This window comes from Urocitellus parryii, chromosome 6, assembly GCF_045843805.1.
Source record: "Urocitellus parryii isolate mUroPar1 chromosome 6, mUroPar1.hap1, whole genome shotgun sequence".
In the NCBI taxonomy this organism is placed as follows: Eukaryota; Metazoa; Chordata; class Mammalia; order Rodentia; family Sciuridae; genus Urocitellus; species Urocitellus parryii.
The window spans coordinates 64,736,492-64,761,062 of NC_135536.1; the positions used below are offsets into that span (position 1 = coordinate 64,736,492).

Sequence of the window (24,571 nt, forward strand, 5' to 3'; positions counted from 1 at the left end):
AGGAAGTCCGCTGAGGATTGAGGCAGTCAAAGAAGGACCCCTCCAACTTAAACTTGTATCAGCACTGTTTTGTTTTATTTTCTACCCTACTTGGATAGAAATTATAAAAATGAATGAGGAGGTATCTAATGGTAGAGGGTCCCACCCTAGTCCCCAGGCCAAACTACTATATCCTTGCAAGCCTTTATACCTAATATTTTCTTAAATAAGACTATTAGGTAGAGTAGGCTACACTGCTGTAGCAAAGCCCCCAAAATAATGGCTCAAAGATATTGTTTCTTTTTCATCTAACATCTAGAGTGGGTATCTCAGTCAGCAGGAGGCTTTCCTCCATGTTGGGATTCACACATCTGGCTTGTAACTGTCATAACTAGGGCTTTGCCACTGATGGGGCTAAGGTTAGGTGTCTCCAGGTTCAAAGCAGCAGGAGGGAGAAATATATTGATAAGGCATATGGCACATCACTCCTGTTCACATAGCACTGGCCAGCAAAGTCTAGCTTATGTCCAGAAGAAAAAAAAGTAGAATTGTGGGAAACAGTTAACAATCTCAGCCACAATGAGTTTTGTTTTGTTCTTATTCTATGCCATAAATTTTAAGCTGTTAAAAATCAAAATACTGCCAGACATAGTAGTGTACACCTGTAATCCCAGTGACTTGGGAAGCTGAGGCAGGAGGTCAGACTCAGCAATTTAGCAAGACCCTGTCTAAAAAAAAAAAAAAAGCTGGAGCAATAGCTCAGTGATAAATACCCCTGCGTTCAATCCAGCATAATAAAGAAATAAATAAATTACCACTTTTGTTACTGTAGATTTATCAATCTATAGTATTTTAACTATTAATTATAGAGCTAAATCATCAAAATTATTATGCCATCCTGAGCTGGCCTCCTAAGAGCTCTCTCCTCTAATGCCCACTGTATCAAGGGCACTGAGGCACCCAAAGAACTTATAGTAGAATCCAAGGTTGGTTTCTAAAGAGTGAACAAAGGCCCCAAAGAAGAAATATACATGCCATGTTTGATAACAGGTGACCAACTTAATAAGAATGACACGTCTGAAAATTGGAGCATTGTGATATGAGGTACTGGAGAACATGATTGCAACCTACAGGCTACATTTCTTAAGAGAAGCAAGAGATTGATTGATAGGGGTTTCATTTTTTAAGAACCAGATAAACTGAGTACTAGTAAAGGTACTATTTTGTCAGAATGCTATGACAGATTCTCAGTTCAAAGAGCAGAAGGAAATGGTCTCATTACTTTTAAATATTAGAGTAAAATTGTAAAGAGCAAACATCATAACATGGAAGGAGTATCTGCCTGCTGTGCTTCAGGTCAATTTATCTGCCAAGTGTAGGTCAGATGAGACCTACAAGGTTTTTTGAGTCTTTTTCCCTTGGTACTGGGATTTGAACCCAGGCTCTTGCACATGCTGGGCAAGCACTCTACCACTGAGCTATATCCCAGGCCCTGAGATCCAGTGTTTCAATGCTATCCTTTACTTTTATATTTTATTTTTTGTGGTGGTGGGCCCAGGATCTCATGCATGTTAGGGAAGCACTCTGCCACTTTTTATTTTATTTTGAAATATGGTCTCATTAATTGCCCAGGCTGGCCTCAAACTTGCAATCCTCCTGCCTCAGCCTACTAAGTAGCTGAGATTTTAACTAGGTCCAGAATATCAAATTATTATATATATATATATATATATATATATATATATTTCTTTTTTTTTTTTTTTTTGCAGTACTAGGGATTAAATCCAGGGCACTCTACCACCGAGTTACATCTTTGCAATTGCATTTAGTGCTGATAAGTACTAATGGCTTTTTTGGGTCGGGGGAGTACTAGGGATTGAACCAAGAGGCACTTTACCACTGAGCCACATCTCCAGCCCTTTTTAAAAATTTTTATCTTGAGACATATCTCACCTAAGTTGCTAAAGCTGGTCTTGAACTTGAAATCCCAAGTCTCTAATGGCTTTTGAAGTTATACATTCAAATGTTGTATATGGGAAATATAATCTGACCCCAAATCAAAGGAATTCCTAGTATTTTAAAGGAATATATTTGCTATTTTTAGAATTTCACCTATACTTGGAATACTAGCTTTGTTTTGTTTGTTTGTTTTTGTTTTGTTTTGGTACTGGGGATTGAACCCACAGTGACTTTACCACTGAGGTATATCCCCGTCCCTTAAAAAAAAAAAAAAAAAATTTGGACAGGGTCTCACTCAGTTGCTAAGGGTCTCACTAAATTGCTAAGGCTGGCCTCAAATTTGTGATCCTCTGGCCTCAGCCTCCAGATTCACTGGAATTATAGGCATGAACTACATGCCTGGCTTGGAATACCAGCCTTTGTTTACTTATTCAGTAAACAAAGCTGAAATGTTACTAGAGATTTAAACTAGGGGGAAAAATGCCAGGGTTAATTCAGACCATTTAGAATAAGAGAATCTCTCTTATCCCTAAAATGTGACTTGGGTAATAACCTTCAAAAGATTATTATTTAAGTAAACTAATTTGGTTGCCACCAATAAAATACAGAAATCTAAATTGTATTTAGTGCATTTAACTCCCAGAGGTTATGCAACCTCAAAAACCAAAAATGTGTTTTGAGCTATCTAAAATCAGCTCTTGCTTATTTACATCCAGTCTCCAAATAAGTTCGATACATTAAGGAAAGAGTATAAAACCCAAGTAGACATATTCTGGTTTACTTCAGAGTCCCAGAGAAGACTCTGCCAACCAGCCCTCTCTGTCTCCTTCCTCCTCATCTGCTTTACTCTCTTGTTGCCTCTATACCAGGACAGTGTTTGCTGAGACAGTGAAGACTGTGACTGAAGAAAACAGGAGTGGGGACAGTAGTATTGGGGGCTCAAGGATGGAAGGTGACCTTGGGGATGTAGGCCTGTCACTTCAGACATATCTGTTTACCACACACCAGAGTTAGCCTCAAGATCAAATGATACAAACATGGTGTTAACAGATACTTTTGTATGAATGTTATGATTGAGTTTAAAAAAAAAAAAAAAAAACACTTGAAAATTTAGCTCAACTGTCGTGACCCCTTGCCCGCAAGGAAGACGCAACTCAGGAATCTTCTTTCAGCAGTTTATTCAGGCCTTTATTTTGACATGTCTTTTAGCTTGTTTCTCTCTCTACTACTACTACTACTACTACTACTACTATTACTCCTACTGCCACTACTACTACTGCCACTACTACTACTCCCGTGAACCCCAGCCTTAATAAAGCAGATAAAGCCCCAATGCACAACTGCCACGTGGACTTTTCCCATAGGGTGCCAAGTCACAGCGTGCCAACTCATTCTGATAAGGAGTTGTTTGTCACAGACTACAGCGGAGCCAGCGCCATCTTGTAATGGCGGCCACAGTACACAGAAACGGCTCACCACACTCAACATTTGTCTGGCAAGTCTGAGACCCTGGGTTCAATCCCCAGCATCAAGAAAAAAAAAATTAGTTTAAGATAGTAACTGAGATGACTCGAAACACCAGATATATGTTTCCACTAATTTGGTTCTCCAGTTACATCTGTCCTTGTCTAAGGAGAACAGATGGTATCAACTCTTTGGATGGGCTTAGTAACACGCCCCTCTGCACCAACTCAAGTCAACCCACTAAGCACCTCTGGGTCCGAGAGAGCCAACTTAGGCTTTCCCAGGCTGACTCGGTTGATGGCACCCTAACAGCCTGGTTCCAGCACAGGCACAGATGGAATTAAGAGTTCCTCTGGCTCCATGAGTCACATAATCACTTTACTTCATTCAGAAGAAGACTGCTGACCTTCTCTGAAAACAAAAGATCTGTTACATTAACATGTTGACAACATTTTAACCTTTCCAATATCAAACCCCAGGAAGAGACAGAAAAAATCCTTGGGGATAAAAAACTACTCTTTATGCTAGACACAGTGGCACATGCCTCTAATCCGAGCAGTTTGGGAGGCTGAGGCAGGAGGATCACAAATTCAAAGCCAGACTCAGCAACTTTGTGAGGCCCTAAGCATGTTAGTGAGACCCTTTCTCAAAATAGAATATAAAAACAGGCTAGGGATACAGCTCAGCAATTAAGCACCCCTGGGTTCAATCCTGGTACGAAAAGGAAAAAAGAAAGAACTACCCTTTATAGCATGTAATTCTTAAAAATTCTTATATTCTACTTGTTCCAGAAAGGGTTTAAAGGGAGACACAACATGTTGGTTATTATAGCTTTTCCAGTTACCAGTCAGCCCTGATGTGTCCCTTCCCCAGACCCTATGGCATCCTGGTGAGTCTGCCCAGAAATCTCAAAAATCTCTCCTGCATTCCACACTGCTCTGGGCTAAAAGGAGAGTACACACTGAGTGGTCTCCATTAGCCAAGTGCTACACTGCATGCAATGGAAAGAATCCCTGCCCTCTGCTCCCTGACTTCCTGGAAGAGATTTCTAACCAACAAGATGTGGAGAGATGTGGTTCAGTGTCTGAACTTGTTGTGCCATATACAGTTGTTTAAATGAGCTAACAATGAAAGGCTTGCCACATTCTAGGGATTACGGATTACAACTGAATGAGGCCATCTTTGTGGTTTTTCTTCCCCACAGTTCCCTTTCTCTTTCTTGAAACTGATGTAAGCTAAGATTTCCCAGAACTTGTTTGTAATACGTCTTTTTTTTTTTTTTTTTTTTTTTTTTTTGGTATCAGGGTTTGAACCCAGGGGCACTTAACCACTAAGCCATATCCCCAGTCCCTTTTTCTTTTTTAGTATATATTAAATATTTTACATATATAATATTGTATCCACCTATAACTAAAAAATAAAAATGTGATTTTATTAAATATATAAAGTATTATAAATATATATAATATATATTTTCTATTTTTTAGTTATAGATGGGCACAATATCTTCATTGTTTTTTTATTTTTATTTGGTGCTGAGGATTGAACCCAGTGCCTCACATGAGTGAGGCAATGCTCTGCTATTGAGCCACAACTCCCACCCCCGAGTCCCTTTTTATATTTTATTTAGTGATAGAGTCTCACTAAATTGCCTAGGATCTCATTAGAGTTGCTGAGGCTGGTTTAGAATTTGCAATCCTCCTGCCTCAGCCTCCCAAGTCTCTGGTATTACAGGTAGGCACCACCACACTGAGCTTACTATATCATTTTGATTAAAAACAGATTTTTGGTGAGAAGGAGCAAGCACAGGCCCACTGATTTCTCATTGAAATGGCTCCTTAAAAAGTCCATCTTAAAGGGTGTGGTGGCGCATGCCTGTAATCCCGTCACTTAGTGCCAAAATTTTTAAAAAATCCACCTTGAATTTTCTTTTCTTTTTCTTTATGTAAATTTTTTATTTATATGATAGCAGAATGCATTAAAATTCTTATTACACATATAGAGCACAATTTTTCATGTCTCTGGTTGTATACATAGTATATTCACACCAATTTGTGTCTTTATACCTGTACTTTGGATAGTAATGATCATCACATTCCACCATCATTAATTACCCCATGCCCCCTCCCTTCCCCTCCCACCCCTCTGCCCTAACTAGAGTTCATCTATTCCTCCCATGCTCCTGCTCCCTATCCCACTGTGAATCAGCCTCCTTATATCAGAGAAAACATTCGGCATTTGGTTTTTTGGGATTGGCTAACTTCACTTAGCATTATTACCTGCAAATGCCATGATCTTTTTTTTTTTTTTTTTTTTTGAGAGAGAGAGAATTTTTTAATATTTATTTTTTAGTTTTTGGCGGACACAACACCTTTGTTTGTATGTGGTGCTCAGGATCGAACCCGGGCTGCACGCATGCCAGGCGAGCGCGCTACCGATTGAGCCACATCCCCAGCCCCAAAATCCCATGATTTTATTCTCATGATTTTATTTTATTATGCTGAATAATATTCCATTGTGTATATATGCCACATTTTCTTTATCCATTCATCTACTGAAGGGCATCTAGGTTGGTTCCACAGTTTAGCTATTGTGAATTGTGCTGCTATAAACATTGAAGTGGCTGCGTCCCTGTAGTATGCTTTTTCCACATTGAATTTTCTACATTCCCTATGAAAGATTATAAAGTCAAGGACATTAACTCTTGGAACACCAATCCTCTGAAAGCCCTAAACACAATGCCACGCACACCCTGCTCTGCTTTGTGACTCTTGGTTCACAAAGGCAGAAGTTTCCTATTTCTGTTACTTCTATTCATGAGTCCTCCTGCATTGGGGAGGAAGCCAGGAAGACACCATCTTCTCTCTTATTTTTTTTTTTTAATATATTGGGGATTGAACCCAGGGACACTGTGCCACTGAGCTACATCCCCAGCCCCCCTATTTTTTTTTCCTGAGACAGGGTCTCCTTAAGTTGCTAAGGGAGACCACATTAAAATGTTGTCAACATGTCACAAGTTCCCTGAGTCCTTGGTGCACCAGGAGGGATGTGGTGCAAGAGGAAGAGACAAGGCCTTACTAAATTGCTGAGGCTGGCCTCAAACTTGTAATCTTCCTGCCTCAGCCTCCCAAGCCACTAGGACTACAGACCCCATTTTCTCTTTCAATCTGAGCACCACCACAGCTATTTTATACCTCCTTAATACCAGAAGAGTTCAGTCATTAAATAAAGAAAATTTATTCAAAGATTAAATAATTTAAATCAACCACTGTAATCCCTTAGGTGCTGCCTTTGAATTGTGTTATCTGGATGCTAAAGGAATAATGAAGTACCTGTCTAAAATAACTAGAACATTCATTATTACCGATTTACTTCCTGATTTAAGAACATGTTTCAAAAAGGGGGTAATAGGGCTGGAGGTATAGTTCAGTTCTAGAACATTTGCCACTCACCTGGTTTTGATCCCCAACATCACACACACAAAAAAGGGGGGTGCTGGGTGTGGTGGCATATGCCTGTAATCTCAGTGACTCAGGAGGCTGAGACAGGAGGATCCCAAGTTGCAAGCCAGGCTCAGCAATTTAGCAAGGCCCTAGGCAACTTAGACAGTGTCTCAAAATAAAAAATAAAAAGGATTAGGGATGTGGCTCGGTGGTAAAGCACCTTCAGGCTCATTCCCTGGTACCAAAAAAAATCAAAACCAAACAAAAACCAAGAGGGGGCAATATAAACTAGCCATTATTACCTGCTAACATTTAGCTTGAATGAATCTCTTAATTGGTAGTTAATTAAGAGTTAAAGTTTGATATATGATGGTTATCCTTTGAGTCATGCATTCTTAAAAATCTGGGAAACCAGTGACTTCTGAGTAGCAAATCATTGAGAGAAAGGAAACAGTGATCTGGAAAAATCCCATGGGTCACAGTGTTACAGGTGACAGTTAGGTTGCTTTGCTCCTTTTCTTCCTTCAACCAAAGTTCACTATGTGCTCACTGTGTGCCTGGAACTCTGTTAAGTCCTGGGGATACAGAGATGAGACATGGAGCTCAGAGCCTGGTGAGAAGACAGTTAGGGAAAGTGGCAGTCCAGTCCATGTCTAACTGCTGTGACACACGTGTTCAGAGTTTGGAGGGAAGAAAGATGACAGAAGGGAAGAGCCAGGAGGTCTTCTCAGAAGAGGGAATTTGGGAGTCTTGACAGTACAGGCCAAGAATAAAAGAGGGAGGAAGTACTTTCTAGGAAAGGCACATAATAGGGCTGTGGCTCAGTGATAGAGTGCTTGCCTAGCATGTGTGAGGCACTGGGTTTGATTCTCAGCACTGTATATAAATAAATAAAATTAAGGTCCGTCAACAACTAAAGAAAAAACAAAAAACAATACTTAAAAAAAAAAAAAGGAAAGGCACATAATAATTCAGCCCTACAGAACAATTCACAAGTTCCCTGAGCCATGGTGTACCAGGAGGGCTGTGGGAAGATGTGGTGGGAGGAGGGGGCAGAGCCCAGATCATAAGGTAGTGGGGAGGTAAGATTTCAAGTCAGGAAGTAAAAAACAAATTTGCATTTTAGATCTAGTGCTCAGATAACAATGTGGAGAAAACAGATTCCTGCAGTAGTGAAGGGGCATGCAGGGCAGATAAAAGGTCTGTCTCCAGCTTTCTGGCTCTGTTACCTCCAGAGATGAAAGACACAGGGAGCCAGGCATGGCCTCCAGAGATGAAAGACACAGAGAGCCAGGCATGGTAATTTGTGCAGTAGTTCCAGCTACTCCGGAGGCTCAGGCAGGAGGGCAGTTGAGCTTAGGAGTTCCAGGCCAGGCTGGGCAACAAAGTAAGACTCTGTCTCAAAAAACTAAAATAAATATAAAAGAGAAAGAGACTGGGGAAGGAAGTGAAGAAGATGACAGGGAAATTGTTTTGGATTTGTTGGCATTGAAGTGTTAGGGACCCTTCTGCTGAAAATATGTAGACATGGAAATGAGTCAATAGACCAATTCTAGGCAATACCCAATGGCTGATAATATCACGCCACCTGGGAGCCATCTTCTGGAAATATAAACACCTAGGGAGATAAGTGCTACAACCTCCCAGTTCCTCCTATGGGAGAGAATGAAACTACTTTCCCTAGGCACAGGTGGCAGGCATCTTGCTCCAGTTTGCAAAACTACCATCTCAATTAAGGTATGAGAAATGCATTTCCCTTCAGGTAAAGCTAATCACTTTTGGCTTTTAACACAGGTCATCAACTCCAATTTCTATGATTCAGTTAGCATGCACTTTGTATGAAAGAAAATACTGTTGAGTCCTCTTTCTTGAAGCTTGGCTATTGTTTACCATGGAAACATTTTGTAATGGATTGTTCCTGCTTGACTAAATAAAAATATGAGCTTTCCATGGTCTGTGTAATCTCTTAGCAGATTGCCTGTGACATATATCACATTCTGGTTTCATGCTTATTCAATAACAAAGTGTTTTCTTTCTCTATCACCTTTGTGGAGAGGTTTTCCAAATTGGGAGATTACCCAAAACTGTATATTTGAAATTAACTTATTTTAGGTGTAATAATTATATTTTTGTTAAGTTTTAAAGAATTTCGGTTTTGAAGATACAAAAATGAAACTTGCAAAGGAAATAATCCAATGTCTGTACTTTGCTTCAACATGGTCTAGAGGTGGGTGGAAAACACCCATGTGACTGACAATAGCTGATGCTGGTTGAAGGCTATATAGAGCTGATTATGTCACTGCCTACTGTCATTATGTTTGAATACTTCCATAATAAAAAATTAAAAAGAGGAGATACAGGGCTGGGATTGTGGCTCAGAGGAAGAGCACTCACCTAGCATGCCTGTGGCACTGGGTTCCATCCTCAGCACACACACAAATGAAATAAGGTATTGTGTGCACCTACAACTAAAAAAAAAAAAAAAAAGCTTAAAAAAGAAAAAGAGAAAGTATATGGAAGACATCTTGTGTGCAGGTTTGGAGCTGGGAGGAGAAATGAGTGCTAGAGATAAAACTCTGAAGCACAGAGAGGACATTAAAGCTATGGAAATGAACAGACCACCAACTAAGTATAAGCAAGAGGATCAAAGACAGATTCCTAAAAACGCAATGTGAAATGGGTAGGTAGAAAAAGAGGATCTACCTCTTTTTCTCTAAATGAACCTGAAGAGTTAAAACCAGAGAGTAGCATCCTTTTCATTATGGAAGCAGTGTTCAATAATGTCAAATAAGGTGAATGTCACAGCACCCACTATCTTAGAAAGCAGGTAGTTGGGAATCTCAACATGACTAGTTTTATTCCAATGATGGCCCAGGAAGGTGGTTCTGAAGTAACAAAATAACTGGACAATAGCTAAAGGGCTACCTAAGGCCAAGGGAGGTAGCAGATGGGTAAATTTGTATTCTTAATTATTGAAGAAACAGGTTAGTAGAGCAAGTTGAGTTATAAGAAAGAAAAAGTGTAACTGCTAGAGCAAGAACTCTCACAAAGGCAGAAGGGGATGGAATCTAGAACACAGGGAGATCGAGTTGAGGGTTAGTTCTCTAATGTCTGTTCTTTCTGTCAACAGATTTTTAGCTGGGTGCATGACTTCTCTTTTTTTTGGGGGGGGGGGCATTGAACCCAGGGGCACTTTACCACTAAGCTACATCCCCAGCACTTTTTACTTTGAGACGAATCTCACTAGGTTGCTGAATCTGGCCTCAACCTTCGATCCTCCTGCCTCAGTCTTTTAGGATTACAGGTGAGCACTACCACACCCAGCAAAAAACTCTTAATTGAGCAGCTTCTTGAACTGGATGTGGCCATGTGACCAGTTCTGGCCAACAGGATAAGCAGAAGTGTCCTGCAGCAACTTCTTGGGAAGGAAAAGTTCTTGCTTTACCCTCTTTTTTCATTCTTCCATCTTGTGCCATAAATGAGACTAAGTCATCTGGGACCATTAAGTAGATGTCTTGCCAATAGCACAAGTTAAGAATCTAGGTCTGAAGGAACACAGCCACCAAACCAGTTCTGAATTACTTCTTTCCAGACTGAGTTTAAAATGAACTAATTTTCTTAAGCCATTGATATTTTAGGTTCTTACCACATGTAATCTTATTTAATGCTGTGATTAAACTCATACTTTGAGGGAGATGAACAAAAAGGATCTTTGTCAATGCAAGTAATTTGGGAGATGAGAGGAAGAAAGTCTGGAGAATTCATACTCAAGTCAGAAAAACAGGGGCTTGAGGATTATGGGTAATTTGCAAGAGCAAATCAGGGAAACATGAGAGGAGGATACTAGGAATACACAAGATCTTCAAAGGAAGATGAAGACCATACATCTTATGATGATGCTACTTTGCATTTCTTCAGCCTTAGTCAAAGCTGAGAAGGCAGCTGACTGAGCCAAAAAGAAGTTCAGGATGTATATGGTAAGAAATGAGGTTCTCAACCAAACTGCTGACCTCATGACCTTGGGAATGTTTCCTAGCCTCTTCAGACTATACTTTACTTCTTTCCCCTCTTCCCCAGCCTTTTTACAAATCAAAACAATGTACTAAATGCTGTGGGATTGGTTTTATTTAAAAAAAGAAAAAGAAACCTCATAAGTTAAACCATAAACAGTACTTACATTTTTATGACTGGCTTATTTTACTTAATATATTGCTCTGAAGATTCATCCATATCACAGCATATGTCAAAATTTCCTGCCTTTTAAGGCTGAATAATATTCCATTGTCTGCCTACCATCTTGTTTATCCATTCATTCATCAATGGACACTTAGTGGCTTCCACCTTTTAACAATCATGGATAATGCTGGGCGTACAAATATCTCCTCAAGACCCTGCTTTCAATTCTTTTGGGTATATGCCCAGAAATGGAACTGCTGGATCACATGGTAATTCTATTTAAAATTTTTTGAGCAGTCACCATGTCTTCCTAGTAGTTACACCATTTTACATTCCTGTGAACAGTGCCCAAGACTTCCAGTTTCTCCACATCCTCTCCAACACTTCAACACTCATTTTCCGGTGTTTTTTATGGTAACCATGTTAATGGCTATGAGGTAGTCATGATTTGCGTTTTTACAAATTATGAAATGGGGTAATTTTAAATGCCTAGCATAGTGGAAAATGTTACATGGAAAATGTTAGATATCTAACAACTTTGAAATAAGAGGTATAAGTTATAATCTTTGCTACCTTTATAAACTGGAAAGACATCGAAACTTGCCAAATTCCAATAGACATGCCCATTTTCTGGTACACCATCAGTGATATTAGCATTTACTAAGGCACTACTAAATTATTGATAATATATTCACTTTCTAAGAGGAATCTGCAATATAAAGGAAAACTGGAAAATACAAAGCTGAAGCCAAAGAAGTAGGAAACTATTAGTGACAATGCAAGTAGGATTGAGAGTGGGGAAACCAAAAGAGATGCCATATCTCAAAGGCCTTCATTCCTATTCCTCCACGCCACCCATCCTCCAAGATCAGCGTGGCTCAGATGAAGTCCAAAGCAGTGCAGTGGTTTGGTGTTCTGCTGAACCCTGTTATAGTTTGAATGTGTTATTCCCCAAAGCATGTGTTGGAAATTTAATCCCCAGTGTAATAGTGTTGAAAGGTGGGGCATAACAGAAAGAGTTCAGGTTCTGAACAAATGGATAAAATGCCAATTAAAAGAGTTTGAGCCTGCAAATTCAGGCAGTTTGAGCCTGCAAATTCTTGATCTTTCTTGCCATGTGATGTCTTTCACTATGTTATGATGCAGCAAATAGGCCCTTGATCTTGGACGTCCCAGCCTCCAGAACCAAAAGCCTTTATAAGTTCCTTATAAATTGGCCAGACTCAGGTATTCTGTTATAAACACATAAAATGGATTAAGACGGGAAAAATAAAGTCAATTTGCTAGACATTTAATCTTTTAAAAATATAACCAATTATCTCATGAGTGAGGCTTTGGGTTCAATCCCCAGCATCACTAAACAAAAACAAAAGCATATCCAAATAATTTTACAAATCAGAGAAATTCAAAACCTTACTGATTTTGCTGGGCATGGTGGTGCATCCCTGTAATCCCCATGACTTGGGAGGGTAAGGCAGGAGGATTGCAAGCTCCAGGCTAGACTTAGCAACTCAATGACTCCCTAAGCAAATTAGCAAGATCCTGTCTCAAAATAAAAAAAAAAAAGGGGGGGGTTGGGGATGTCAGTGATAGAACACCCCTGGGTTCAATCCCTGGTACCAATAAAAACCCAAACAAACAAAAACTTTACTGATCTTAAACAAGTTCATTCCAATACCTTAGCTTCCAATCACATACTCAGAACTTAGACAAATTTTTTTGTTTCTTTTTTTGTTTTGTTTTGTTTTGATCCTTCTGTTTTTATTTCTCCTTACTGTAAAGACAGACTATGTCCAATAGAAGAGAGTGAGTAGCAGAAGCAAAGGATTTGCTGGGTCATACACCGCCTGCCCCCAACTCCCTTCAAAAAGATCACCGACAGTTGCTGTTCAGTCAACCTAGAAACCAATTTTTGTCTCAAAGGCTTATAAATACTATTCAGACAGCTCTCAAAAACACTAGCTTAATCTCTTTTCCTAATACCCCAAATAAATAAGAAGTTGAAAATTGGCACGCTGGGGATGTGGCTCAAGTAGTAGCGCGCATGCCTGGCATGCATGAGGCACTGGGTTCGATCCTCAGCACCACATAAAAATAAAATAAAGATATTGTGTCCACCTAAAGCTAAAAAATAAATATTAAAAAAAGAAAAAAGATTGGCACCCTAAGATCCATATCTGTCAACAGACATGATTTAAAAAGTATACAGTTTTTATGTTATGTTTCACAATATAAAAACAAAACAAATATATCAAACTTGTATAAAGTAAAACAGTAGTTGTAATGCATACACCTTTTAATACTCAAGTCACAAAAATAGACCAGTACTGGTAATTCAGAGGTCCCACATATCCTTAGCAATCACAACTGCCTATATAATTTTTGGTTACTATAATTAAGATCTAATTCACATACTAAAAAATTCACCCTTTTAGAAATTATAATTCAAGGATTCTTAAAATATTGACAGCCAGGCATGATGGTGCACACCTGTAATTCCAGTATTTCAGGAGGCTGAGGCAGGAGGATCACAAGTTCAAGACCAGCCTCAGCAAGATAGCAAGACCCTGTCTCAAAATAAAAAATAAAAAAGGGCTGGGGATGTGGATCTGTGGTTAAGTGTCCCTGGGTTCAATTCCCAGTACTCTCCCCTACCCCTGCCAAAAAAAATATTTTATACACACACACATATATACATACGTGTGTGTGTATTTATATATGCACACACTCATACATACAAACACATATATGTTCAAAGTTGTACAACCATCAACACTATCCAATTCCAGAACAACTTCATCATGCTACAAAAGAAACTTGTACATTTGCAGTCATTTCCCATTGCCCTTAGCCCCTGAGAACCAATAATTGCCTCTTCTAGACATTTCATATGCAATCATACCTGTGACCTTTTGTGTCTATATTCCTGACATACTTGGCATAATATTTTCAAGGTTCATCCATGTTGTCATATGAATTAGTATTTTATTCCTTTTATGGCTGAATATTCCATTATTTGAATGTATCATTTTTCTTATTTATTCATTAGTTGGAATTTTGAATTTTTAGAAATTGTTTTATTTATTTATTTGCATTACAGGGATGCACTACCACTGAGAAACTTTTTACTTTTTATTTTGAGAGAATTGTCATTATTTGATATGTCAGGAACAGCAAATAAATCATTGCTTTGTACTCCACAGCAGACTGTAGCTTCTGGGTATCTTTCGGTGCAACATTGCTGAAAGACATGCCCATTTGCAGATGGCTGCTGCCGATAGGGCAGATTCCTTGCCTGGCATGGAATTTATGGGTTCCATAGCTTTGAATTTTGATGCCTGCTGCCCTGGAGTGGAAGAAATATGGTCACACTCAATAGACTGGAGGCGCCAGCTGTTGCACAAGTAGATAAGCCCTGATTAGCCTGTGCCTGGTGCTCAACTTCGCTTTTTGTTTATTTTGAAGAAGTTTTTCTCTTACAATAAATCCCTTTGATGTGCTTACCTATAAATAAAAGATGGTGGGCTTTTGTTTGCTAGAGACAGCAGACCCTTAAGGTCTGATCCATCCACCAACACCCATCCACCCCCATTAAACTATTTTTATGTCTTTGTCTTTATTTCTAAATATTTCTTCAGACCTTTAATTTTATCAGCTGGTTCATACCTCCGTTGGTTTACTGATCCCTTGCTGTGCAGGATGCAGCAACATTGATCATTCTGGTAGTTCCCTAGAAGGCCACACTTGTTTGGCTGTCTTTATTTGACTAACATAAGTCCCGAACTTGAAGATGTCTTTAAGTTTATTTAGACTCTAGCTGCTATTTTCAAGAAGTCACATTAGTGAATATGATATTTCAAAAATCAAAGTACCGTTGGGCATGGCAGTGCATGCCTGTAATCCCAGCAGGATGGGAGGCTGAGGCAGGAGGATCACAAATTAAAAGCCAACCTCAGCAACTTAGTGAGGATATAAGCAACCTAGTGAGACCCTGTTTCAAAATTTAAAAAATTAAAAGAGCTGGGGATGTGGCTCAGTGGTTAAGTGCCCTTGGGTTCAATCCCCAGTACCAAAAAAAAAAAAAAAAAAAAAAAATCAAAGTGCCAACTGAACAGGGAACTGCTTAAATGAAATGGAATTAAGATACACACCCAGATTAAAGGCCAAAGAAATTGTAACCTGGGTTATATTAACTAATAAGAAGATTGTGTCCGGGCTGGGGTTGTGGCTTAGCGGTAGAATGCTCACTTAGAACATGCAAGGCCCTGGGTTCGATCATCAGCACCACATAAAAATACATAAATAAAATAAAGGTATTGTGTCCAACTAAAAAATAAATATTGAAAAAAAAGAAGATTGTGTCCAACGCTAATGATGGGGATGAAACTTTGAAAAAAAATAAATTTATGATCAAGGTCCTAGAGAGAGAAAACTTTGACTATATATATTAAAAAAAAAAAAAAAGCCAGGCGCAGTCCTTGTGGTAACTTGTTTCTTACTAGAACTTTTAAACAGGTTTATCAGTTAAGATTTTTAAATTGCAAGCAACAGAAACCTGTTCTGCCTAATTTAGCAGAAAAACAAAATAATTAAATGCGGGGGTCATTCCCAGAATCTCTCTGGATTTGGGGTTTTTGTTTTTGCAGTACTAAGGCTTAAACCTAAAGCCTTGCACATACATGCTAGATACATTATCTACCACTGAGCTAGACCCCCAGCCCTAGTCCCAATCTTTAAGAAAATATAAATCTGATTCAGGTGCACATTCCTGAAATCCCAGCTACTCAGGAGGCTAAGGCAGGAGGATTTGTAAATTCAAACCCAGTCTGGACAATTCAGCAAGACCCTATCTCAAAAATAAAACAAGCCACCTCTGTAATCCCAGCAACTTGGGAGGCTGAGGGAGGAGGATCACAAATTCAAATCCAGCCTCAGCAATTTAGCAAGGCCCTGAGCAACTCAGCAAGACTCTGTCTCTAGGGCTGGGGTTGTGGCTCAGTGGTAGAATGCTTGCCTAGCATGTGTGAGGCACTGGGTTCAATTCTCAGCACCACATACAAATAAATGAATAAAATAAAGGTCCATCAACATCTAAAAAAATTTTTTAAAAACACTCTGCCTCTAATAAAAATATTTAAAAGGGCTTTGACGGTGGTTAAGCTTAAATACCCCGGAGTTCAAGCCTTGATACAAAAAAAAAAAAAAAAAAAACCAAGCCAGGCACAAGCTCAGTGGCAGAGCACTTGCCTCACACATGGGAGGCACTGGGTTTGATCCTCAGCACCATATAAAAATAAATAAAACAAAATAAAAGTATTGTGTCCATTTACAACAACAAAAAATATATTTTAAAAAATTATTTAAAAAAATGTCTGGTGTGGCACACACCTGTAATCCTAGCTACTTGAAAGGTTGAGGCAAGAGGATCCAAAGTTTCAGGCCAGCCTTGGCAACTTAAGGAGACCCCATCTCAAAATAAAAAATAAACAGGTCTGGGGATATAAAATCAATGGTTAAGTACCCCTGGGTTCAACCTCCAGTACTGCAATAATAATTACTATAATAATTAATAAATAATAAAAATTGAAAAAGTTTAGGGATTTAGCTCAGTGGCAGAACCACACTCATGTGTTCAAGCCCCAATACCACTAAATAAATAAAATCTAAGTCTGTTTAAATGCCCACTGCCAGGACTAATGACCCCCACCCCCTAACAACCAAACACCACACTGCTAAATGGTCCAGTGAAAGATACTATTGCTGCCGTGGCCTCCACTATCAGAGAAAGGAGAAAGAATCCTTAGCTGACCTTTATTCTTGAATTTCAAATTAAAATTTGATGAGTTCTTCTGTTTGTGGATCCTAGGTCAAGTGGCTATAGCCTTAACTTCAATGAAAACAAGGTGGAATGTGTGGAAGTAAGTATAAGAGGCAGGGAGGGTCAAATTATGCAGAATCTCTCCTATTGGTTGGTAAGTACAGAACAGATACCACTAATGATTGAAAGAAAAATACCCAAATATAAAAGCATTCAAATGCTTTAAGCATTAAAATGTACTAGTGTAAATCTTGAGACTTCACAGTTCATTATAGGGGCAGGCTATGTTTTAAAAGTATGAAGCTTTAAAGCCAATATTAAGAAAAACACTGCAAGGCATGGTGGCGCACACCTGAAATCCCAGCAGCTCAGGAGGCTAAGGCAGGGGGATCGAGAGTTCAAGGCCTGCTTCAGCAACTTAGCAAAGCCCTAAACAACTCAGCAAGACCTTGTCTCTAAATAAAAAACAGAAAAGGGCTAGGGATGTGGCTTAGTGGTTAAGCACCCCTGGATTCAATCCCTGGAACCAAAAAAAAAAAAAAAAAAACACAGCTAAAATAAATAATACAAGCAGACAGACTATGGATATGGCAACTGGTGGTATATGAATGACAGGCCTGAGATGCATGGCTGCATTTAAAAGAGCTCCATGGGGCTGTCAGTGTAGCTCAGTCTAGTATGCTGAATCAATCCCCTGTGTTCAATTCCTAGCTCTGGAAAGAAAAAGTAAAGAAAGAAAGTCAGCTAGCCATGGAAGAACAGAGATTAGCATTTTAGAAATACCACTCTGGAGCTGCTGTGTACCAATGGATTCCTTCGGTGGGTCCTGTTGGTGAGTCCCAGGCCATGGAGGAGGACTCTGCTCCCACCACCCTCTACCAGCTAGCCAGCACCCCCACAGGACACCTGGGTCTATAGCAGCGGCTACTGAATATATTTGGAAGCTCTATAAATACATCAAAAACCACAACCAGTATCCTTTGGAAGAATGTTATGCTGTCTTCATATCAAAAGGTGTCATTCTGACACCTATCTGTAAACAGCAAGCAAGACCTGGAAATGGACTTGTGATCTGGGAAATTTAGAGTGATCCACATAGAATCCTATCTGAAAAACTTTGCTTCTGAACAATCTCACATGAAAGGCTCCAGTGGGAACTAGAGAGAGCCTCCTTCACCATACCCTTGCACTGAAACTAGAAACTCCAAAATGACCTTGAATGATTTCATCAGCATGGATCCTGAAGTAGGATGGGGCTCTATCTACACACTTTCTGAGTTTGTACATTGGTTTAGCAGCAACTACTGAATCTGACATAAGGATGTGGAACTATGAGAAATTCTAGGACATGGACAATCCGTTCTTTCATTTGGTACAGCAAACATTAGAGTACAGTTGTCTTGGAGTTACATTTTTTTTTCTTGATTCAATGGAGTGAAAACATGAGTGAATACAAATATCAGTGAATTAAATAAGTCCTTTTAGGGGCTGAGGCTGTAGCTCAATGGTAGAACGTGTGCTTAGCATATGTGAGACCCTGGGTTCAATCCCCAGCACCAGAAAAATATAAAATAAAATGCACTCTTTCTTTTCAATATGTCAAGTTGAAACTCAGTGCAGCATCTAATTGCTAGGCTATTCCTGTGGCTCATTTGCTAAAACATGTGATGACTTATATGGGTAACAGCTCCTGTTAAGAAAGAGGTGTGGACTTGGAGCCAGTTCCGTTTGTCTGTTATGGATATTTCCTGTCTTTCAGGATACACTGTAAATTTCTTGTAGGCAGGGCTATGCCTTATGGCTCTGTCAATCTCTGATGCCATAAAGGGGCTGGGGTTGTGGCTCAGCAGTCGAGTAGTCACCTAGCATATGCGAGGCCCTGGATTCAATCCTCAGCACCACATAAAAATAAATAAATAGAATAAAGGTATTGTGTCCAAATACAACTAAAAAATAAATATTAAAAAAAGGGCGACCATAAAATATTTCTAGACACAGCACTGCTGCCTGGGAAGGGATAATATTGTGAGCTGAATCAGCAATAAGTATTAGTCTTTTTGGACTATGATGTTGTTGAAGTATAAAAGGTTGATGTTCTCTTAGGCTGAGTAATATTTGGCCTATTTGTAAATGGTTTTAAATAAAATAGATTTAAAACTAGTTTTGAAGATTTTGTATTGCTCTTGATGATCCAAAACACCTTAGAACGTCTTAATCATAGATGAGAATCACTGCTTTAAAACACATTTTCACGTCTATCTTCTTCAAGATGCCTTGGAAATGTGGCTTGTAAAATTTCAAATAAAAGGTATTTAGCATTAATTGGGGAGGGGAGAAATACCATTATGGTAGCACTGAAGAAGGTTAAAGTGAGGAATGAAAAAAGAGGACACGAGATACCATTTGAAAGTTATATTCAGTGTGACAATAGGAACAAAACTTGAGCAGTATTGTGGAGAAGGAATCTAATCATTTAGGAGATAAGATCGCTAAGATGAGGTGATAAACTGATTTAAGAAGCAAAAGGGAAAGAAAAGAATTGTGATGTTCTTTGAATTGACTTGAGTAACTAGATAATGGGTGACAGTGTGAAATAATGACAAGACAACAGAAAAAGTGGATTTGAGAGAGAAGATAAAATGAACATTTTTTTAAACATGATGGGTTTAACATATCTGTAACATTGAGCTGCGGCTACTTAAAACAAAGGTAGAGGAGTAAACTTGGCTTTCTAGAGGAAGGTCAAAGTTGTTGAGAGTAAGTGGGGAGTGAATGAGATTGGTCACATTCATCAGAAAATGGCAGGAATAATACTGGGAACCTCAACGTGAGAGTTAGGGAGAAGATCCCCCCACAATTCAATGAAGAAAGGAGGCCAAGAGAGAGTAGTATTGGCTATCAGAGGAGACTATTTAGGAACAAAGCAGTCAGCTAGGTGATAAAAAAAATCCAATAAAATAAAGGCTGACAATCTGAGCTTTCTCTAGGTAGTTTTGAGGCAGGAGAAAAGGTTAAAATGAACAGGCAGAAAACTTGGGCTCCTTCAAGTCAGGTTTCTATTCAGCCAGGCTGAGAACACACACCAGGCCTCATCCAGGTCAGGCTGATTCCTATAGAAACAGAAAAAACTCATAGTGGACCCTCATCAAAACAAGGGGGCAGGGAAACATGATCAGACCAAAGAGCACATGAAGAGCTTGTGGACACTGAGTGCCTTTCCCAGGGTTGGGTAGGAGGCTAGCTTCCTTAACCCTTAGATTCATATAAACACTTAGATAATAGCTACTCTTCAGTATCCCTTTCTTGGGTCCTCTACCCTTTGGGAGTCTGCTTTCTTTCTATTACTCTAATAAATTCTGTTACTTTGCTCTCACCCTGTGTCCATTGATTTCACTCTTCAAAGTCATGAGACAAATTCCCTCCATGCTAACTTCAGAGGAATGGCAGGAAGGAAGCCAGGCTAACGCATCACTATCATGCAACTAAACCCGTGACTCCTAAAGTCCTCTACCAACTGTTGGAAGCAAATACAGATGCCTGAACTCACATATCGATCTGTCCCAAATGAACAGCTCTCTTACTTAAGATTTTTATATTTAAACAACTATCTCAGGTCCTCTTATCAGCAGTTCTTGTGGAAGCAAACTAGATTCTTGGTTCTCAACTTGTCTCAACCAAAGAGATTCTTGTTCTATCTGTTAGAGTGCCAAGTAGATTAGGAAGAATAAGTGTCATTAGTCTAATTGAGAAGAACCAGAATAACCCACAAATGACTTTCTGGACACCAGGACTTGTGGCCTGGTCAGAAGCAAGCTCGTTTGAACAGATTTCTCAGTGACTGTGGCTTCTTCAGTGGCACAGCTGAGTCAAATTACCAGAATTAAAAAGATAGAGACTTACAGCCTTAATCTTGGTTTACAGCTATCTTTTCCCACAGACAATCATTCTACTTCTAATGAGAAAAAGACAAACTGCTGTGGACATCAGAGCTAACTAGAATCAGGAGCAGATGGACTGCCTCTGAGATTTTTTTATTTAACACATTTTTTTTTTAGTTGTAGATGGACACAATAACTTTATCTTATTTATTTATTTTTATATGGTGCTGAGGATTGAACCCAATGCCTCATACGTGCCAGGCAAGCGCTCTACCACTGAGCTACAACCCCAGCCCTGCCTCTGAGCTTTGACAGAGCCATCTCTCTTCATTTCTGTCTGGCCCTCTTAATGTACTAAAATAAATGGTTACCTATGAGACTCATGCCCTATTGAGTCCAGGGAAATGGAAAAACAAGTCCAGACACTAAGTCAAATAAATACATTCACCTAAGAAAACAGAAGTTTATGTGACGCCATAGCAACACAGAAGAGCAGCTAGTGACATCAGAGCAAAAGGCAAGAACAAAGGAATTAAGGAAAATTACTTTCTCTCTCTTTTTTTTTTTTTTTTTGGTTTCCCCAGCCTGCTATTCATGCCTCAGCAACTCAGTGAGACTCTCTCTCAAAATAAAAAACAAAAAGGGGCTAGGGATGTAACTCAGTGGTAAAACACTCTGGATTTAATCCCCAACACCAAAAACAAACAAACAAAAAACCTCCTCCCAGTAGCTACCTTGACACATTAAAAGAAGACCGGGACTGGGGTGTAGCTCAGTGTTAGAGCACTTGCCTAGGTTCTTGAGTCCCTGGGTTGGATCCCTAGCACTGTAAAAAATAAAAAGACCAAATCTTAGCAGTTTATCTTTCACTTTGGTAGTGAACTTGGTGAGTTATTAAAATGACTAAGAAGGAGATACTACTGAAGAAGAAACTGCAATTATTGAACAGAGAAGAATTTTGAATATTCAATCTGAGTCGTCATATCCTTATAAAGGTGGAGGCATACACCTCAACTTTAGATGATTTCAGTAACTTCATTATTCCTGCAGGTTTTGGAAGGAGATTACTGATCCGTGTAATGGACTCATCAGCAGAGATTTTAGAGGAAGAGTAGGGAATTCTGTGATCCTATCTCCAGATCACCCTGCTGTCACATATTTGGAATTTGCAGTACTAGAAAAAAAATATGTAATGGAGGAAATGACCTTGAGTATCAGCCAGAAATATTTAGGTTAGACATAAGGAGAACCTTCCTATCTATAAAGTTATGAAATTTGGTACCCTGTTACTAAAAGATGCCATTACTATACAAATTGCATTTATCTTTGGATCAGATTTACTTTTGTTTCTAAAAACTTGAAGTACTATCCTAATTACAAGACTGCAACTTTTAAGACTGGTTATCTGAGGGGCTTGTAAAAATGCTTATATCTGTCAGGCACGGTGGTACACTTCTGTCATCCCACCTACTCAGGAGGCTGAAGCAGGAGGATTGCAAGTTTAAGACCAGCCTGGGCAACTTAGCAAGACTGTCTCAAAATAAAAAAAATGAAAAAAGGACTAGGGATGTAACTCAGTGGTAGAGCACCCCCTAGGTTCAATCCCCAGTATCACAGGGGGAAAAAAAAAAAAGATGAAAGCAAAAGAAAAATGCACAAATCTGGGTCCCACCTCAGACCCAATGACCAGACTCTTCCATGGAGGAGTCTAGGAACCTATATTTTTAATGAGTAACTCAGGTGATCTTCTAATCAGGTAGGTTTGAAAAACACAGCTCTACGCCCTGCTTACAGTAATGCAAAACCATAAACCCTAGAGAGGAAATGAATTTGAAGAGAGGAAATTTGATTGATGACTCATAAGCATCTCAAGACTGAGTTTTGAAAACTATAATTGTAAGGGAAAATGTTGAGTGCAGTTGAAGCTGAAGCAAGGCCGGGCATGGTGGTGCATGCCTGTAATCCCAGCGACTCAGGAGTTGAGGCAGAAGGATTGCAAGTTCAAAGCCAGCCTCTGAAACTTAGCAAGGCCCTAAGCAACTTAATGAGACCCTGTTGCAAAATAAAAAATAAAAAGGAATGGGATGTAGCTCAGGTAAAGCTTCCTTGAGTTAAATCCCCAGGACCAAAAAAAAAAAACAGCTGGTGAAAGTGTTCTCAGCACCTGATGCATGCCATTAGCAGCTTGTCCCAGGCCCAGCCTCATTTCACCCCTGGACTTCCACATCAACTCTTTATTGCAACTTTCCCTAAAGATTCCCTGACAGATCTTAAACTGCAGATGTAATCCAAAGAACAAGAGATAGATGTGGCAGATTGTTCCCAAGTACACAGATGACACTGTAGGCCATGGATATAAGAGATAAGACTCCAAGCCCAACATAGTGGCACACATCTGAAATCCCAGCAACTTGGGAGGCTGAGGCAGGAGGATCACAAGTTCCAGGCCAGCCTCAGCAACTTAGCAAAAAAGCCCTATCTCAAAAAAATAAAAAGGGCTGGGATGTAGCTCAATGGTAGAGCACCCCTGGGTTAAATCCCCAGTACCATTAAAAAAAAAAAAAAATGAGAGAGAAAACTCCAAAGTGGTCCATTAACAGTCCTGTACAAACATAAAATGCAGCCACTTACCCAAAGCAGAGAGTCTTTTCAGCAAGCCAGCTTCTCTAACAGCAACTGGACCATATTCCACTCCTTTTCTTTTCTGCAAATCACACAAATTATAGTTAGATGGAAGGAAAGATGGGGGCAAAACACACACACATAATTTAGTTCACAAAAAAAAAAAAAAAATACAGAAATCTGCAGTACTACACTTGGTTCCTAATAGACTCCTCTGAAAACCTGACACAGCATCTGTCCTTCCATCTATTACTTCCATCTATGAGGTCTGGCCATTTTATCTAACCTTTACACTGGGAAACAACTCCATTCCTTGGATTAAATCAACTTCCTCCTGCGAGAAGGGTCAGCAAAGTCCAAAACAAGGGAGGGGCTGAGACAGGTTAGGATCTGCGGGTTGGGTGTGTGTGGCTGTGGCTAGCTGGGGCCAGGTATCTGGCCACTAGTGAGCAAGCCCTCTACGACTGCAGGTTTCTTTCACTGAAGAGAAAACAAAACAGCCCCTCGGGTCCTCCCGCCCCGGGAGAGAACAGTGCCAATTTCTTTCCCGGTTAACGCTTTCTGGAAGAAAGGATCCTCTTCGCACCTCCTCTCCGTCGATTTTCCACCGGGCATTGTGGCGGGTTTCGCCTTCCTCGGCGAATAATTGTAGGGGAAAATGTTGAGTGCAGTGAAAGCTGAAGCAAGGCCGGGCACGGTGGTGCATGCCTGTCATCCCAGCGACTCAGGAGTTGAGGCAGGAGGAACCCTCTTCCTCCTTTCCTCCCTTCCATCACCCCAGACTGGGGCTACCGTTCTCCCGCTCTTTCTGGGGAGGCCGCTGAAGCCCGCCCTCTCGCTGCCCACGGCCCTTGCACCATCCATCCCCCCTTCGCTCCCTCTCCATCTCGGTCCGGCTAAATCCCACGCGTTCTCCCGGTGCCCAATCGCAGGAAACCGCCGGCTCTCGCCCTCACCGTTGCCCCAACCTCTCCTGGCCTCGCCTCCGGGCCTCCAGCACCCCACCGCCGCTTTCTCCAGTTCTGGGAGCCGGGAAATCCTGCCCACGGTGTCGGTTCCCAGCTCTCACCTGTCCCTGAGAGAAAGGGGCTCCTATCACAGCCACAGAGTGGACGGACTTCTTCAGGACAGAATGCATTTGCGTCCGAAGAAGACGCGAGAAACTGCCCCTCAAGGACATGATCAGAAGCGCCGGGAAGCCAAGAGAGAAGCGTGTGGGTGCTGCTGGCAGC

The 24,571-nt window shown here is 40.1% G+C and overlaps 1 protein-coding gene across 1 annotated transcript in view; it reads right to left on the reverse strand.

Moving 5' to 3' along the window:
• The window catches only part of Arg2 (arginase 2), a 38,105-nt gene extending 13,880 nt beyond the window's left edge, over nucleotides 1–24,225 (reverse strand). Inside the window, exon 1 of the mRNA XM_026385114.2 lies at nucleotides 24,132–24,225. Coding sequence (XP_026240899.1) covers nucleotides 24,132–24,225 — 94 coding nt within the window. The remainder of the gene's footprint in view (nucleotides 1–24,131) is intronic.
• Nucleotides 24,226–24,571: the final 346 nt, after the last annotated feature.